At 34.3% G+C, this 19340-nt stretch overlaps 1 protein-coding gene across 4 annotated transcripts in view; it reads left to right on the top strand.

The window, feature by feature from the left end:
* Nucleotides 1–19340, top strand: part of LOC117238328 (vascular endothelial growth factor receptor 1) — a 63915-nt gene that overhangs the window by 11008 nt on the left and 33567 nt on the right. For all 4 annotated transcript variants that reach the window (XM_033503176.1, XM_033503174.1, XM_033503173.1 and 1 more), the window contains exons 3-13: nucleotides 1277–1460; nucleotides 2025–2152; nucleotides 3402–3540; nucleotides 11517–11656; nucleotides 12632–12800; nucleotides 14299–14422; nucleotides 15498–15691; nucleotides 16575–16738; nucleotides 17298–17433; nucleotides 18512–18658; nucleotides 18747–18884. In XM_033503176.1, coding sequence (XP_033359067.1) covers nucleotides 1277–1460; nucleotides 2025–2152; nucleotides 3402–3540; nucleotides 11517–11656; nucleotides 12632–12800; nucleotides 14299–14422; nucleotides 15498–15691; nucleotides 16575–16738; nucleotides 17298–17433; nucleotides 18512–18658; nucleotides 18747–18884 — 1663 coding nt within the window. The remainder of the gene's footprint in view (nucleotides 1–1276; nucleotides 1461–2024; nucleotides 2153–3401; nucleotides 3541–11516; nucleotides 11657–12631; nucleotides 12801–14298; nucleotides 14423–15497; nucleotides 15692–16574; nucleotides 16739–17297; nucleotides 17434–18511; nucleotides 18659–18746; nucleotides 18885–19340) is intronic.

The following is a 19340-nucleotide window of genomic DNA, read 5'->3' as shown; positions in this document are numbered from 1 at the left end:
TGTTTTATCGATATTTGTAAGATACCCACGGTTTGATTTCCTAACTTCTATCTTTTTTGGAGACTGTCCCAATTCATTTCCTAATCAATACGTCATTACCAAGATTCGTTCTCTCAGAAAAGTTAGCTTTCCTACCTTCGCCTAGTTATCTTTTATTTTTTGTGAACTACACTTGTTCCTTTTTATCTACCTCTATTTTTTGCCTCTACTCCCACTTCCATTAAAATTCGCTTTTATACATGTTCTTACACACTGTTCACATCACACGCTCTTTAGCCATGTCCGATTATTTCTTTCGTATTTGCTTCACAATATTTAACCTACTACGATATTTAGCTTTTCCCTATGTGTTTTATATTTATATCATAACATTATACACCTGTAAAATTTTAATAAACTGTAAAAACTTTAATATTTTTAGTTAATTTAGAATCATTGTATTGATGTATATTTATATTGTTTTTGTAGGCACAAGCACATGCTAACTTCCTTTTCATGGCTGAAGAGCAACAAAATAAAGTTATTTATTTATCTATATTTATAATAAACTGAATTTATCGTATAATTTCATATTATACTATATTTCATGAATTAGAATCCTATATACAATACATATTGAATCTTACTAATTTTACCGTCTAATGGTGAATTTATAAAATTTCATTTTCATAATATAATAAAATTGTAACAATTTTTAACAGAATCTATGTACCTACGTATATTTAATACATTACAATTTTATGTATATATTGAATTTTAATTATATATTGACTTCATTATATACAGGATGCTTGGTAATTGGTGATACAAGCGGAAAGGGTGTGATTCTACGCGAAAAAAGGAGTCGAAAATATAGAATAAAAATTTTTTTTTTAATTTTCTTTTTTTTTTTTTAATTTTTCCATCGAGACAACGATCTACAGTGAGATCCGTTATAACTTACCGCACGCGTACCGAGCGAAAATTCAAAGTCGATTTTCTCGAAAACAAAGCCTCAAACGAAAAATTATTATTCTATATTTTCGTCTTCTTTTTTCACGTAGAATCACCCCCTTTCCGCTTGTACTACCAGTTACCAACCGCCCTGTATATACATACTTATAACAAGATTGTATGTTCTTATCTTCAGTTTATTAAATTCTATTTTTATGATAATGTTAAAATTGTATTGAGATTTTCTATAGATTCTGTGTTTATTACGTTATTTCTTACGTTAATTCTTTATTGTCAGAAATAGTATTACCATAATCACTAATTATGTTTAATCTAATAATAGATCGTCACTTCGCCAGTGCATGCACAAGAACACATCAAGCACGGAATTTATATGTACATGTTCCAGCGACGTGAAACTGTTCATGGAGATACAGGGTTATATGGTTGCCCTGGAAATGTTTTACAAGTTACCTCACATCCTAACTTTAAAACATCTAAAAGCATGGTATATGTTTACGTTCAGTGTAAGTGGATTTTTAAATGTTTTTTACCTAAACTATCATCATAAACAAATAGTGGGTTGTTCGGAAAATTTGTAGCGTCTTTTACGATTCATATACATGTAGAAAACACGTATAAAACTCTATGATATATGATTCTAAGGGTCCATAAGCGTTTAATTTATCCTTTGAAGATCCGTTTGAAACTTTATCAATATAATCGTAATAGTTGAATAAGAAATGTTAATAAAATCCCAATATTCTTCCTAATACATGTATATATATTTGAAATATATGATATATATATGTCTATACCAATAATAATTACTAATATCTTATTGTCTTATTGATTGTTGATGAAATTCCAAAATGTTTTGTATAACGTACATAATATATCCAAAACAGATTTCTATAAATGTTAAAATATATTTGTAAACAACTGTATGTTTACTATTTTTACAATATTTGAACGACGCGACGATGAAATGATTACACGGTTCGAGATAATTTTAACGGATTTTAACTAAATCGGGATAAATTTGTAATTTATATGATTATAATATGTTAATTTAGTATTGACTGTTCCAGCGACTACAAATGTGTTCGTAGAAGCGAATACCTTTGCTTCACTACATGCAGCAGTCGGTGGGTCTGCCGTAATACCATGCAGACCAACGTCACCCAATTTCACAGTCCAAGTCTTCTTAAACGAGGCGGTAAGTTTATTTATATACGCTTAATATTAATATCTGTTATTCAACTAGTAATAGTAAAAATATTAGACAAATATACCGGAGCGAACACTGTCATTTGTCTTTTGCAAAAAAATTAATCGTATTATTCTACAAAGAACATTTAAATCTCCTGTTAATCAGATTTACTAGAATACAATACATTCAACTATACTTATATAGTACTTAAAATATTTATATGGAGTCAAATACAGCAAAAAGTATTGGGGAGGTCTACTTTTATGTGTGATAAATACATATTTTTTCTAATAATAATTGGGAACATAAACAAACCTATAAAAACTATGTAGATAAGTAAACCCAGTTTCTCTATTACTATTTAAAAGAACCGATCATTGTCGCCATGTAAAACATTGTATACTGTATTCCGCTGGTCCATAAACTGCCGTTTAATCTTTTGGCATTAACCATTAAAAAACCAAAAATCGACGAACGAAAAAGAAAAACTAAAAAAAATATGTCTGGAAAAAATAATAACGAAAATAACATTTGGTTATACTATCACGAGAAATATAGTGTAAGCCACTTTAACGAATATTGTGTACATCGTATAAGATACGATGGATAGGCATGGGCATATGATAACTGCACTGTAGATCCGAAAAATTTGATGATTTTTAATATTACCGTTATTAGTTTAGATCCAGAGCGATTATTCGTATAATGTCATCATTTTAGCCAGTCCATGGATCAAAATCGGAAGAAGAGGAGATTTCGTTTTATCGTCAATTTGAGTACTATGTTTGAACTTTTGACTCCTATTTTTGTTACTTTTATGCTTATTATGAAGGCATTTAATACATACAATCTTGATTAAATAATTTACTTTATAAATTAGAAAGTTATCAACGGATTTTCCACACTTGAAATATTTATATGGTATGAAAACCAAGTGCAACAAATATAGTGAAAATTTTCAAAGTGGTTTATTTTTATAATACATATTATAGTGTTAGTTAAAAATTAAAACTTAACTGGAATATAGTTCCAAAATTACGCTTTAAATTATAAAATAAATAAATGAATAAAATTAAAATAAAACTTAATCATGAATAAAAATTTTAACAGAGATACGTAATTAGGAGATATTCAGATATGTAAATGGGTCGGACAGAAATATCGGATTGATAAATTCGAATATTAATAATATAAAAATATAAGAATTCATTGTATCATTTATAATTGTTGTATTAAAATCGAATTCACTGTGCAGCCCCAGGAGCAAATAAATTTCAATCCGAGAATTGGTCTCACATTGACAAATATCACGTTAAAAGACAGTGGATACTTTAAATGCGTAATAGACCAAGCAGATGAGGTCCATGAAATCACATATTTCTTCTTAGTGCAGCGTAAGTATACTTCACAAAAAATGTTAATTTAACCCTCATCGTTTATATAAAGACACAAAAATAACATCTAAAGCCTTAAATCTTATTCTACCTATTTATTGAATAAGATTTACTATTCTAACATATAGAGAACGTTTGTAACTTTTATAACTGACAAAACTTTTATTTGTTGCAAATAATATGTTTAATAATCATAAAAATAACGATCTAAGGAAAACTGTATATTTTACGAATATTTGTGTCAGGGCAATATCGAACTATGTTTATATTTTAAATTCTCTTAATTGTATTAGGTCTTAAAATCAATTCTTTCGGCACAAGATAGATTAGTATGTTAAAAAATACGATTGTAAGAAAACGTATGTTACCTTCATATGATCTCTGCACCTGCATCTACAAGAAGAAACACGTCTAAAATTCTGTTCCTATCGGAATCATTTTTATACCGACTTTGGAAAAGAAGGAAGGTATCTAGGTTCGACATGTATATGTCGCGGATCGGTATCAACAGGACGCCGACAGGTCGAGGCATCAACGCGGTCGTAATACCTCCCGGGCGATCCGGGTACCAACCGCCAACACCAGTGGGCCACTACGACGACAACGAGTCTGTCTCGCTAGCGGTCGAATATACGGGCGCATGATACAAATACCGCACTTAGCGAGACTCCCTCTACGTCTAAGGCAGGGACTACCGGGTATAGCCTTACTGACGAGTCCACCGGTAGTCCCTGGACGAAACGCGCATTCCCTTTTCACTTGGCAGCAACCATCAATTACTACACTTCTCCCACAGTGGTGACCCCGATGTGATCAAAGTGATAGAGATAACCGGGAGAGTGCCGATAAGATTTCGAACTCCGCGAGTATTAGAGCTTTCGAGATGACGAGTACCGACAAAAACGAGCTCGGTAACGTGGACGCGGTAAACGCTCAGCTCCGCATACCACCGTTCTGGGCGGATGATGTAGAGCTGTGGTTTAATGTGTTAGAGGCACAGTTCAAACACGCCCGGATTACAAGTGAGGAGGCCAAATATAATGCCGCCATCGCGAACATCGATAAACCGTATGTGCGACTCATCCGCGACATCTTAGTCAATCCACCGAAGAGCGGGCAGTACGAGTTCCTCAAAAAGGAACTCATTAAGAGGCTGGGCGAGTCAGACGCCCGACGCCTACGTAAAATAATAGAAAGCGAACAACTAGGCGACAGGACGCCTTCTCAATTTTACCGGGACCTGTAAAGCCTCGCCACCCCTGCAACATCAGACGAACCCATCCGGACTCTTTGGAAAGGCCGACTCCCGGTGCACGTACAGCGCGTCCTAGCCTCCGTCCAGGATAAGAGACCCGAAACTCTGACCACGATCGCCGACAGCAACCATGAAATACGCCCGGAACTAGGACAGGTTGTTGCGGTCAGCACAGACCGAACCACGGCAGTAGGTAATCCAACGACATACGGCGGCGGAGTAAACGATGCCACGGCTGCCGTCATCAACGCGCTGAGGGAACAGATGATGCAGATGCAGGCGCAAATGGCGTTGACCATCGGGGACCGCCAGCGACCATGCTCCTGCGCGAAATATCGCCGCAGCTCGCGATCCCGAAGCCCGCCACGGCAAGGCGGCTTATGCTTTTATCATGCGACGTATGGCGAACGCGCGAGAATGCACCTCACCGTGTACATGGAAATCGGGAAAACGGGACCGGCCGTCCGTAAACGCGGCAAACGACGACGGCTTGATCTCCCGCCGCATTTTCGTTCTCGACAAAAACACGCGCATCTCGTACTTGGTGGACACCGGCGCAGACATCAGTGTCTACCCGCGCAGCAAAATGCAGGGACTTGCGAAGAAAAGCGAGTACGAATTGTTCGCGGCTAACGGGACACGAATTGCGACATATGGTACAGTCGCGATCCACCTCAACCTGTCCCTTCGACGCGCCTTCAAGTGGCATTTTCCAGTGGCCGACGTCCAGGCATGGATTTCCTGAGCCACTACGGGTTGCTCGTGGACCAACGGAATAAAAGATTAATCGACACGACAACCCAGTTATCATCGAAAGGGTACGTCGCCATAGACAACACGCCATCGGTGAAAACTATCTGTGGCGATTCGATGTACTGGCGGAATTCCCGGCCCTCACGCGTCCTCCGTCTTTCGGGAAGGAAAAGGCCCGACACGGCGTAGTACACCACATCGAAACTACGCCTGGCCCGCCGGTCTATAACAAACCCCGACGCCTCGCACCGGACCGGCTCAAGCAGGTGAAAGCCGAATTTGAGTTGATGATCGAACAAGGCGTGATGCGTCCATCGAAAAGCCCGTGGGCATCACCTCTTCACGTCGTGCCCAAAAAGGATGGAAATTTGCGACCATGCGGCGACTACCGCGCGTTAAACGCTCGGACGATACCCGACAGATACACGCCTCCACACATCGAGGACTTTGCCCATCATTCACATGGTAAGCGCATATTTTCAAAAATTGACCCCGTTCGCGCTTACCATCAAATTCCTATCGCGCCGGAAGATGTAAAGAAAACGGCAATAACGACACCGTTCGGACTTTTCGAAGCAACCAATATGATGTTTGGGTTTCGAAATGCCGCGCAAACATGTCAGCGATTCGTCGACAAAGTCACCCGTGGTCTCGATTTCGTCTACGCGTACATAGATGACTTCCTCATTGCATCGGAGAATGAAATCCAGCAACGCGAGCATCTACGAACGTTGTTTAGCCGCCTTAGCGATTACGGCGTAGTTATAAACCTCGTGAAATGCGAATTCGGCGCACGCGAACTCACGTTTCTTGGCTACACCGTGAACGCCGACGGAATAAAGCCGCCAGCCGAGCGTTTCGAAGCGACTATCAGAATTCCGAAACCCGCGGATACTAAACAATTACGCAGGTACCTCGGTATGATTAACTTCTATCGACGTTTCATACCGAGGGCCGCAAAAATTTTGCAACCGCTTAACGAGCTGCTAAAAGGCGAGGAAAAGGGTAACGCGTCCATCGAATGGTCCAATCGCGCGGAAATCAGCTTTGAAGAATCAAAACACGCCTTCGTGGACGCCACATTGTTAGCGCACCCGATACCCGGTGCGCTCGTCAGCCTCACAGTAGACGCGTCCGACTACGCAGTAGGAGCCGTTTTGCAACAACGCGCGAACGACAAGTGGCAACCGCTAGGGTTTACTACGAAATCTTTAACACCCGTGCAACAAAAATATAGCGCCTACGACCGCGAACTCCTTGCGATTTACACTGCCGTTAAATGCTTTCGACACGCCGTCGAAGGCAGAAAATTCATAATATACACGGACCATAAACCCCTCGTCTACGCATTTTGCCAGAAACTCGATAAATGTTCGCCTCGACAATTTTGCTACCTTGACTACATAGCTCCGTTCACGACAGATATCCGGTACGTTAAAGGCGTAGAAAATGATGTAGCCGACGCGCTATCCCGTATCGAGACAATCGAAAACGCGGTAGATCATCGAACGTTAGCAGTAGCACAAGATAACGACGATGAACTACGCCAAATCCTCAATTCCGATTCTCGCATGCTGCGGCTTGAGAAGATCCGATTCCCTGAAAAAGACACCGAAATATACTGCGACACGTCGATCGGGACCTTGCGGCCGTTCGTACCGAAATCGTTACGACACAACGTGTTTCAGTCGTTACACGCACTTTCTTATCCGGGAATACGCGCCACACAAAAACTGGTGACGACGCGTTTTGTCTGGCCGTCTGTAAACAAAGATTGCTGTACGTGGACGCGGCAATGCATACCGTGCCAGCGTAATAAAGTCACCAGGCATGTATCATCACCAGTTGGATCGTTCGGAACTTTAGCAGGCCGATTCGAGCATATACACGTGGATATTATCGTAACGCAGTATTCGCAGGGCTTTCGATACTATCTAACGTGCATTGATCGTTTTTCGCGCTGGCCAGAAACCGTTCCCATTGCCGACATGGAAGCGTCAACCATTGCCGCGGCCCTCCTATCAACTTGGATTTCTCGTTTCGGCCTCCCTTTAAAAATAACAACCGACCAAGGACGCCAATTCGAATCGCGTCTGTTCGAAGAGTTGTGCCGGTTGCTCGATATCACTCACCTAATGGGATGGTAGAATGCCTGCATAGACAGCTTAAAGCGGCGATCAAGTGCCACGACACGAGCAACTGGGTCGAAATTCTGCCAATCGTGCTATTAGGCATTAGAACCGCGATAAAGGAGGACCTAAACGCAATGGCAGCCGAGATGATATACGGCACCGGCATACGTTTGCCGGCAGAGTTCTTTCTACCAATTAAGCAGCGGGCCACCTCAGAATTCGCAACCCTGCTCAAGGAACAAATGGAGAAAGTCCGGTCTCAGCCCGTTACACAACACGGTGAAAAGAAATTATTCATTTTCCGCGAATTGAAGTCTTCCCCCTATGTATTCTTACGACACGACGTAATTAGAGGCTCTTTACAGCTGCCTTACGATGGGCCGTTTAGAGTAACGCGAAGAGGCGAGAAAACGTATACTATTAGTGTCAACAATCGCGATATAACGGTTTCCGTCGACCGGCTAAAGCCAGCCTTTGTAGTATCAGAGGATCTCGAAGCGAAAACCGCCGAAACCCATGACATGCTTATTCCAGTAGAACGGACGAACGCTCGCAACGAAAGCGACGTAAATAGGAATAACGAAAGCAATGAAGGAAACACTAGTAATAGGTACGTTACGCGGTCTGGCCGAAGAGTCCGTTTTCCCAATCGGCTACAGGCAGGTCAGACATCATAAATTATCACACACGGGGACTTTCTTGGGAAATGCAATAAAAACGTTATCACTGGTAGGGGGGTGATGTAGCGGCACAAGAGTTCGAATTCGATTCAAATCATGTTGTTGTTTTGCTTCGGAGTATAAAGTTCGTTAGGTTACGTATAATGTAAGATTAAACACACTCCGAGCAAAACAACGTCGCCGCTACATGTAACCGTAAAACAAAGACAAATTTGAATCTTCCGACTTCCCCCTGACTACTATAAATGAACGGACGCGATCGCAAACGGATTATTATAAACTGCGACCAAACGACGTTACACACACCGTTTCGCGACTACGACATTGTACGGACAATTTTAAATACATTGACGATTTTACCTACTAGTAATCTCATCATTCAACCCCCTACATATATATAAGAAAATATGTATATATATGTTGTCTTCTTTTTCCTTTTTATGTATGTTCATCAACTACCCCGAAATGTTTTAACCAATCCGAGGTGATTTTTTTGCACGTTGTAGAACATGTTATCCGGTTAGTCCCGTTAAAAAATTTTTTTCGATTTGATCGTCTTAAACAATTTTTTTTAAAACTAATATTTTTGCGTTTTTCCGAAACGGCTTAACCAATCAAGATGATTCTTTTTGCTTCTCGTAGCGCATGTTCCCCCACTGGTCCAATTCCAAAACTTTTTTGCGTTTGTTTTTCGTGAACTATTTTTTTTTTGCAAGTCGAATTTTTATGTATGCCCATCGATTACTTAGGATTGGATTGAGCTATCAGAGTGAAACCGTTTGCATCTTCTAGGGGCAATTCACAGATCGGTCCTGTTTGCAAAATTTCTTCAATTTATTCATTGTTAACTATTGTTGTTGCAAAGAATTTGTTGTTCACCAATTTCATTTGATCAATGTTCAGTGATTTTTCTACAATTGTTAAATTGATATCGAGATGATTCCAAATCAGCAGCCTGGCCAAGCGCTTTAAAATTGCGTTTTTCAATATAAGCTTCAACTCGTACTTTCCGTCGTAGGAAACATATATTTCCATTTCTAATTGTATAACATCAGAAATTATAACGATTGGATCTTAAGTTAATGACAAGCTTGCTGTAGATATAATTTTATTAACTTCTACACCATTAATACATTGAGCGTAATTTGTATCCGCACAGATACAAACAGTATATTTCGTATTTGTATTTGATCATTTTATGGTATGACGCTTGGATGGTTTATACATATATTTTTGCATATTACGTGCATTTTTACACTTTTAAATGTTTCACAAATACGTAAAAATCCGTATTCAACTCATGACAGTGCTATGGACATTCCAAACAATTTAACACATATAACATATTTATAAAAAGTGTCTACTGCAGAGGTTCGCAATTAGTCTAGATCTTTATCGACGATCAGCCCTTTATCAGCCCGTCACGCCTGAACCGGATTCAGTGATCATCATCGATACTTGAAACACAGAAGCAAAAGCCAGAGCTTTCAGAAAAGCTGTGGCAGGTTGATAAAGTCACACGTGTTGTTAATCATAGATTGATGAAATATATTTTCAGGTATTCCTTGCATGTCTCGTATGGTATATGATTTATACACAATTGTTGAATATGAGTAGATTCACATTTTCTATTGTTTCGAAAAAAAACGAATTTGACCCAATTTTTATATTATATTCATACAGTGTGTTAAAAAAATTGACGATATGAAATTAGAAAAGTAAATCTAAAAATATACTTTACATAGAAAGAATTGATTTTAGGATGTACAATGGCAAGCATTATACAAAAGTCAACTTAATTTAGTTTATAATTATTACGCGAAATAAAGATCTGAAAGCTATATTTATAAAGTCTAATATTTACACTGCTTCAAAGTAAGATAAATACAAGATGACTCATTCGAAGTAATACACGCAATTGTTTCCTGAACTCTAAACTATACGTTATGCAAAAATATGTATCGAAGTAAAATGTACTTTATTTGGAGGGAGATGTCTTGTGACGAGCACAAACCTTATTTAGGTAGATGTGCCTTCCAGATTTCAAGGTGATCTTTTTTTTTAATGCAACTACTTGCATGTTTTTATTCAGATAAGTGCGTAGTTCATGCCATGACAAATTCATTGACCTATAATATGATGATGTAGGACACCAGGCCATTTATTGCCAGTCGAAATTTACTTTCGTTTAATGTCCAGAAATGTTCCTTATCTTTTGTATTCGAAATAATAAGTTCAAAGCTAGTTTAATATAATATAAATAATTAAATAATTAAATAATTAATATAATAATAAGCTAAAAGATAGTTGCACCCTCTCCAATATTACCCTCTCCAATATCTCCAAGTAATTTGTTGATAGGTATCCATTCCAATATTATACGACTTTCCCATATTATCACGATAAGCTTCTTTTATGAAACTTCAAAAGAAAAATTCTGCTGATATCAAATCCGGAGATCTTGATGGGAAGTGTACCCTGCTCCCTCTTCGTATCCAACTACCGAGGAACATATTGTTCAATTAGCCATCGTAAATTGAATTGTTGTTGAAACGAAGAACACGTATATAACGAAGTCACGATAATACTGATTCCTTCGAAGCAATTGTAACACAAACTTTGGTAAACGAAATCTTGGAGACGTTTAATAAAGGAAAGTTTTGAACGGCAATAAATGATCCTGAATGACCTTGGAACACCAACATAGTTAATTCGAGTCGATGAATTCGTCACGGAATGGGGTAGACGCCTATCTGGATTTTTATTATATTATGTTTTTATTTATGTTTTTACACACAATTTCATCCAAAAAAACATATTTCGCCTTAAAATTTGGAAGGCACATTCACTTAGATAAGATTTGTGACCATCACGAGACGTCCGATTACCTGGGAAATAAAGTAAGTTTTACTTGAAACATTCTTTTGTATAACGAATAATTTAGAATTTAGGAGATAATTGCGCGTATCGCTTTAAATGGGTCATTCTATATATTTTTAGAGCCTACATTATAGAGAAAAGCAAAAATTTATCGCAAGCAGTTTGTTGAATTTATGATTAAATTTTGAAGCACGACACTATATATTAATTTTAATACTTTTAATTTAAATTATATTTTCTATATTAAATTAATTGAAAAATTCGCATCGATTTTAGTTAAGCCAGAATTGCTTGCTCCAGTAATTATAGAAGACACTTTGCGTCACGTAACACGAGGACAAACTCTACATGTAAATTGCACGACAACTGTTGCAGCAGACTTGACTTATGGTTTAATTTGGAATACACCACAAGCGGTTCGGAAACAATTTATTTATCTTTATCCAAATTATACAGGCCGTTTTGTAACTGGTATACAACTAAAAAAAATGTGGTTCTACGTGAAAAAATATGTCGAAAATATAAAACAAAATTTTTTCATACTTTGTTTTTCAGAAAATTGACTTTAAAAGTTGTTGAAAACATTTTCTATTCTAATCAATGCTCCATTTTGTTGCCTGTATTGACAAAAATTTATATGAACACTCTGTAATGTTCTCAGCGTGCAGTGTTCTGTTGATTTATTTTATCAAACAATATTTTTTTTTTTTTTTGACATTGCATGATATTTGGAATTTACAAATATACGATTAATTTTATGTGACCCCATAAATTATGGATAAATCGAAATGTAATAATTTTATACCTTGTAATCATCATAAAATTGATTTATAGAAACCAATATGCAATATTAGAACTGGTATTTGTAATTGACAAAATTTACAGAATTAGTTTGATGAACTGTTCATCTTGATTACCTATTTAATTTCTTAACTAGAAGTCAGGGTAAGAAGACTGCCAAAATGATAGAAAAAATTACGATATTAACACAATCAGTGATATTTAACTACATTCATATTATTTTACAAATAGAAAAATAATTTTATTTTTAAATATAACATTTTTTATATAAAATATAAAAAGCTATTCTATTTAGTTGTATACTTTCTATTACACGATACAATAAACCCAAATATATGTAGAAATATTAATCACTTCAACAATTCATTATTCATTCAATAATTAAGAAAAAAATTTAATAAGAGCATATCGAAAACATCTTCCAAGTGAATTTTCACATAAACAATGCCTCGTATGAAAAGATTGTATTCCATATTTTTGACTAATTTTTTTACGACTAGATTCACCCTTCCGTAGTATTTACTGTAAATCATAAAACTTCCTGTATAATTTTAATTGTCATAGAAAATAAATTTCATGTATAATTTTAGAGCAGCAGGATAAATACTACTAGTTATACTAAAAAGTCTGGTCCAGTTGCGCGCACAACCACCGAATTGATCATAAAAGATGTTAGGGATGAGGACGAAGGGTGGTATGAATGCATTATCAAATCCTTTTATGACTTTAACAAAACGAGAAAGTACATCAAGGTTCATGGTAAGTTTTACTTTAAATAATTCTCCAATTATAAGATTTTGTATAAAATGTTGTTTTGTATATAATATTGTCTTTCCTTGAAATAAGTTATTTTTATTTTTTAACTTTTGCAGTATTCTTCTACTTTTTAAATATAGTATTCAAGTCAAGTTCGTCATTAATTTAATTTCAATTTTTATTTTTATTTCTATAATTAATTTAATTACAATTATGCAATTAAGTATAATGTGAAAACCACAGTGGAAGGTATAATAAGTTAAATTTTATGCTTTTTGTAGAAAAGCAATTTTTCAAAATTCGATATATTTTGAATCAATTTTTTTGATTGGAATGTCTCCTTATTTGATTTTCCAATTATATATGTGCTTTTGCTGGCCTTGCGAATATTTTGTTTATGTTATTCAATTACACCGTCCAACAAATTTCAAATTCTTTTTATCGTTCCTATTGCTATTAAGTATTTTTACTTTTCATAGTTATAAATCTCTGATTATAAATCATTTCCCCATTGCGTCTAGATTTTGAGAAATTTGATTTTCAACTAAATTCATACTTTTTAAATTTGAACAGATTTTCTCAGGCATAACTATAAAAGATATTCCATCCATGCTTGTGTCGGAAGATTCTGTAATCTTTTCCGAATAGTTTTCGGTACATCATGAATGTTTAAATGATCATTAAAGACGGAGAGACCAATTTTTACGGGTACTTTTCAATTTAACTCAAAAAGTAAGAGCTCGATGTTCCATCTAGCGCGATGCAGGTGAGACTTTGAGCTTTGGCTTTGATTTTGCGTATTATTGTCGACATTTCGCATTCGCGGAGCTATTTAGCTTTTTGATTGGATGCGTGTTTCCTTGGCCTTTTCTTCAAGGTAAAAGTTTGCTCTATCGTGGTTCGATTTTACGTTAGATTCTTACTTTTTAAGATAAATTGAAAAATATCCCCCCAAAATTGACGTCTCCCCACATTTAAGGACTGTTTAAACATATTCAAACATTTATAATGTATTAAAAACTGATATCTGAGTACTTAGGAAAGAATTTTTAGGATAGGAATTTTTCGACACAAACTGAAGTACAATATCCTTTATAGTTACGGCACAAAATTTGTTTAAATTTGAAATATATGAATTCCTTTCAGAATCAAATTTCTGAAAAATTAGACGGGCTGGGGAAAAACTACTTGCAGATTCGTAATAGTTGGTAGTGGGCTGTTGAACAATGTTATTAATCACACTTTAGATTGCTTGGAATACGAGATAAAACTATTTTTGATTTCGTCTCAAATTTACTAAATATCAAAATTTTTAATAAATGTAGCTGAAAGAATTCAATATACACATATGTGTAGCATAGTGGATTCATTCTCGTACACGATTCATGATACAAAAGATAAAGGAAATTTGAATACAACCTTTTACTTTTAATTGCCAAATATATATCTTATGTAGCGTTTAGCTTTTGTACCAAAAACTATTCCGGATATTCATTTTTAGATCCAGAAAACAAGTTTATCAACCTAACAGCGCAGGATGCGAACAGACATTATCAACGTCGAGAAGGTGATAGTGTACAATGGGTGGTACACGTGCATGCCTATCCAGAACCTACTCTTAAATGGTAACAAGTTTTAGCTTAATGGATCACTATTGCTAACATCCAAACATATGTCTTCCAAATAGAAAAAATGTGAAAAATATTTTTTTGACGTTATGTGTGTACAGATATATATGCATGCGTGCGCGCGCGCGCGTGTGTGTATTTACATATATAATTATTTACACAAATAGCTTTTATACAAATTATAGTTAGCAAACTGCAACTATTTTCTTAGTTAAGGAAATAACATCTAATCAGTACATATAACTAGTATTCTATTATATTAGATGCATTCTATGCATTTTTGTATCTTTAAAACTCCCATAAATGCACAAAAATCCACGATTTAATAATAATGAGACTAATTTTGTATAGAACCAAACTTTATTTAAAAGGATATTTAACGTTGTCTTTGGGAAGACATTAATGATTTCAACACTAGAATTAAATGGCACGTATTATAGAACTACAAAAGATTAAAGTATTAAATTTGTATAAAAGAAATTAAACCGTAAGGAATAGAAAAGTTTATAATGCAGTAAAAATGTACTTTTGCAATTTATGAAATTTATGAAAGTCACCTTGGTCGTTTTAACCACTTTCATAGTTTTTAGTCCTATTGATAACCATGACTCGCCTAAATTTCTTATAATGCTTTGCGGAATAACATATCGTCATTTTTCCCTTTATTCAGTATTTATTTGATGTTTGTTGTTCATTTGTCATAGTGCTAACAATCACTAAACAAAATTATATTCCAATTCCTTCCAATCATCTCAATAAATGCTAGACATAATATCTGAGGTCATTATCCTACTATAAAAATTAATTTCGACAAAATATCACACATTATCAATATAATTTTCCTCCATAAATGTTTATTTAAAACATTACTTATATATATTAATTATATATTAACCTTATATATTTTAAAAATTAGTATAATTAATAAGTATGTTACTATAGATAATAATTTTTTAGAAACGTCATTTTCACAGGCTTGGACAATTATTCAATATTTCATTGTATTAATAGAATGAATATTAATGTGCTCAATATTATTTAAATTTTTTAGCATAATTTGTACATTTCCCAGGTTAAATACAAAAGGAGAAGAGATCATAGGGGCTTCGCATGACTCAGATAGACCAAAGTACGTAATAAAATTGACACCTAACCATACAATTCTGAAGATTAACCATTTAAATATCGAAGATATGGGAGAATATTCTCTTCAGGCTGTCAACCAAGATAAATTCGAAATGCTGAATTTTACGCTCGACGTAATAGGTAAATCAACTCAAAGGATAAGCACATTTCACGAGTGGTAAAGAAATGATGTAGTAATAATTAAGATAAATACTCTTCAATCACTTATAATATACTTATAATTTTTGTTTCATAGAGTTCGAATATTAATCGTACGATTGATGACCCGTCCAGCTTACTTGACAAGTACATATTCGATTTTCACAAGCTAGTTCGAAACGAATACTTGCAAATTTTGAAAAACTACTTATAACGAATTTAATATTCGAACGATTCGAACTTTTCTTTCTTCCGAAATATTTATAGAGGGCTCAAATATAATCGGCGACCTTATTATTCAATTTTATATTTTTTTAAACTACAGTGCTATATAATCTATTTCTCTACATAACCAGCCCCTACATTTATGCATTTATCATATCTGTTCACGAGCTTCAAATTCCCGTTGTTGCAATCCTCCATTGCCACTCTATTTAACTACCAGTAATTGAATGTGAACTTCAATTCGTCATCGTCTTTAAAATGTCCGCCATTCAGAAATTGCTTAAGCTTAGGAGAGTGGTGAAACCCTCCCATCAAGAACTGCTCAACAAAGCTCGGTCCTTACTTACTGAATTACTTTTATAATATTTATAAACCAAAGAGATAGAAATTACAAGTGGTAGATTTCATTTTTACGATTTTGTAATTTTTAATTAAATAAGAGAATCTACAATTTGTATAATTTCCTTATGTAAAATATCATTTGTTTTATTACTAAACTTGTTACTATACTATGGAAAAGCTATTTTTTTCATTCGATGAGCATTTTCAATCTTTAAACAGTTTAAACCGAATAAGTGTACAATTTTTGTTTAGCAAGATCTGCAAAAGAAATTAACTCTCTATATTGATATCTTTTCAGTGAAACCAGTGCCAATGTTGAAGGTAGAGCCTTATTATGCTCCTAATCAGACGGTAGAAATTTCCTGTGATGTGGCAACCTATCCAGCACCAAACATTACGTGGAGTTACATGAGATGTCCTTATTATCCTTCTTATGAAGACGCGAGCACCATAGAATTACAAGTACGTAATAACTTCTTTAAACTGATGTATTATCCTGAGAATTTAGACAAAATCGAATGTTTCTTTTTTATTTACTTAGTTATGCCTTAGTTCATGCCTAAAATAATAAACAGAATAAATCTATGCAAAAAATCGTTAGATTCTAGTTATAAAACAAGTGCAATCGGATTTTGCAACCGAAGCGATGTATTTGTTGAGCACAGTTATTTTCTTTAAATTGGAGGAATTCTTTCTGCGTTGTCGATTTGTCAGTTTCTATAATATATTTATTATTGTAACATATTTTCTCAATAATTTATCTTGTTTGATAAACTTGCTTTTACTCAACTTTTACACATTATTTCACCGTTTGATTTAATAAATAGACTTTATATGCAAAAGTAACGATCTGTGACACTCTTTTAGAAAAATAAGTAACTGAATAATTAATCAAATCGAACGAGCCAAATAGTAATAATAATAAAAGGCACTTATTACACTATTTAATAGAATTACTTTGAGTAGTAATTAATTCTTCGTCGTGAGAGTTCAAAACAAGGGTTCTCTTAATTTCGTATAGAATAAAACGGAAAGCGGAATGAATACCAGGTTTCGCTCAACTGTGAGGGTCACTATTGAAATGAGCGGCCATCTTACTTGCACCGCGTGTAACCTTATTGGATGCGAGTCTCAAGTTGAAACTATATTGGTTTCCGGTATGTAGTCTTTGCTCAAATGATAATTCTAATTGAGTTGTAATTTTATTTATGGAATCATTAAATTTATGTCCATGATATTTGATCTGCTTACTATAATTTATTCTAATAATTCTCACGCCTGCTAAATTTTGTTAATTGTTACCTGTGTTAGTATAAAGCAACCAATACAATATAATACAATATATAAAATATTTATTTTTCCTTCATTTTATTACAAATTACAGTAATTACATTATAACATATACCTGTACCTAACTTATATCTAACATATACCCAACTTTGCAATAAAAAGCTAAACGATGTAATAGCCAGATTGAGGACTTTTATATACATTAAATATACAATAAATGCATGACATTTATGCGCATAAAATATGCAACATATGTTTGATATAAATTTAACATATCGAATATTATTTACGATGCAATATTTAATATGTATAGTTTATTTTATAGCTAATCACAAGCACTTTGCTCAAATTTGCATTTTTTGACTAGTCATTCATTTGTATGTAAAACGCTCATTTATGTTACAAATATTAGTTTATAACAGAATTTAAGAAATTTTTTTGTACGTTTGCTTCTTGTTCACCATACAATTCAGAATAGCGAACGCAATAATTTAATTAAATCGAACTATACTATTTCGAAACGCAATGGTCTATTTTTGACATTAGCTATATATTGCTGCTATTAACAGCACTTAACACAATCCTGATAAATTAGATTAACTTGATGAAATAAATGTGACATGCAATATGCAGTATGTCTCTGTATATGTTTTTAAATATAAATATGTATTGCACAAAGGATGAAAAATAAAAAATATATTTTTATAATCTTCTATTAATACAATAAATTTCTATTTATATTTCTTTTCTCTACTTGCATTTTATAAAAGTATGTATTTGCATGAACATCCGTGGTCTAATTATAATTGATTTATCAAAAATCCTGGATACTATCACGTTAAATACTGTGTATTATTCGAACTTGTCCTTCCTGTTTTCATAATTTTATTTGTATTTAACTTATTTTTTCAATTTTGTATCTAAAATTCTATTTTAAAATCATAGATGGAAGGGGTGGTTTCGGCATAATAAATCCGACAGATCCAGTGGTTGAAGGTGACGATCTAGAACTGATTTGTGCCGCTTCTATTTACAATTACACGGATAATTTCGAATGGAAATACTCGGATGACATTCCCATTGAGCCAAATATTAAGTGTCTTTGATTTTAATCGTACTTTAACAAAAAGAGCATTCTTTGGATATTTGTTCATTATCCAATCGCTTTTTAAATGTTTAGCCAGGACAACGATCAGACGAGCCAAAACTCGATTTACTTATCGTTCCATTTTGAAAATAAAAAATGTGACAAAAGATGACTCAATGATGTACACATGTCGTAATAAAGAGGAAATGGCCTACATTCTTCAAGTGCACGGTAAATATTTTATATTATAATGAAAAGGATATACCATCGTCTATAAGTATTTAGATACTTTATAGATACAATGTGATCAGAACCATTATATTTTATTTGCTATTTTATATTTTATTATGTCATTATTTTACATTTTATTTTCAAAGTTATAGTACCATAAAAAAACGTTTTCCTGTTGCTGATTTTGTATTTCTTGACATAATTGGGTCAAATAATTATAATCTGTAAAAAAGTAGAACTAATTGTAAGTGACACAGAATATTGTGAAAACTAGAAATATGTGTATCACATATGTGTATCATTATAAGATTCCAATATTAAATGAATATAGCTTGTACCGTAAGGTCACACAACACTGAATCTAAGTGTTTTTCTAAGACCAATTGTTTAATTTCAATTTTTGCTCTCTTACTTATGTTGGTTAAAATTGACCATTGGTTTCATCGATATTTATCA

Source organism: Bombus vosnesenskii, unplaced genomic scaffold, assembly GCF_011952255.1.
Source record: "Bombus vosnesenskii isolate JDL3184/JDL3185 unplaced genomic scaffold, Bvos_JDL3184-5_v1.1 scf7180000013449, whole genome shotgun sequence".
NCBI classification, from domain to species: domain Eukaryota; kingdom Metazoa; phylum Arthropoda; class Insecta; order Hymenoptera; family Apidae; genus Bombus; species Bombus vosnesenskii.
This window is presented reverse-complemented; position numbering and strand designations above follow the sequence as displayed.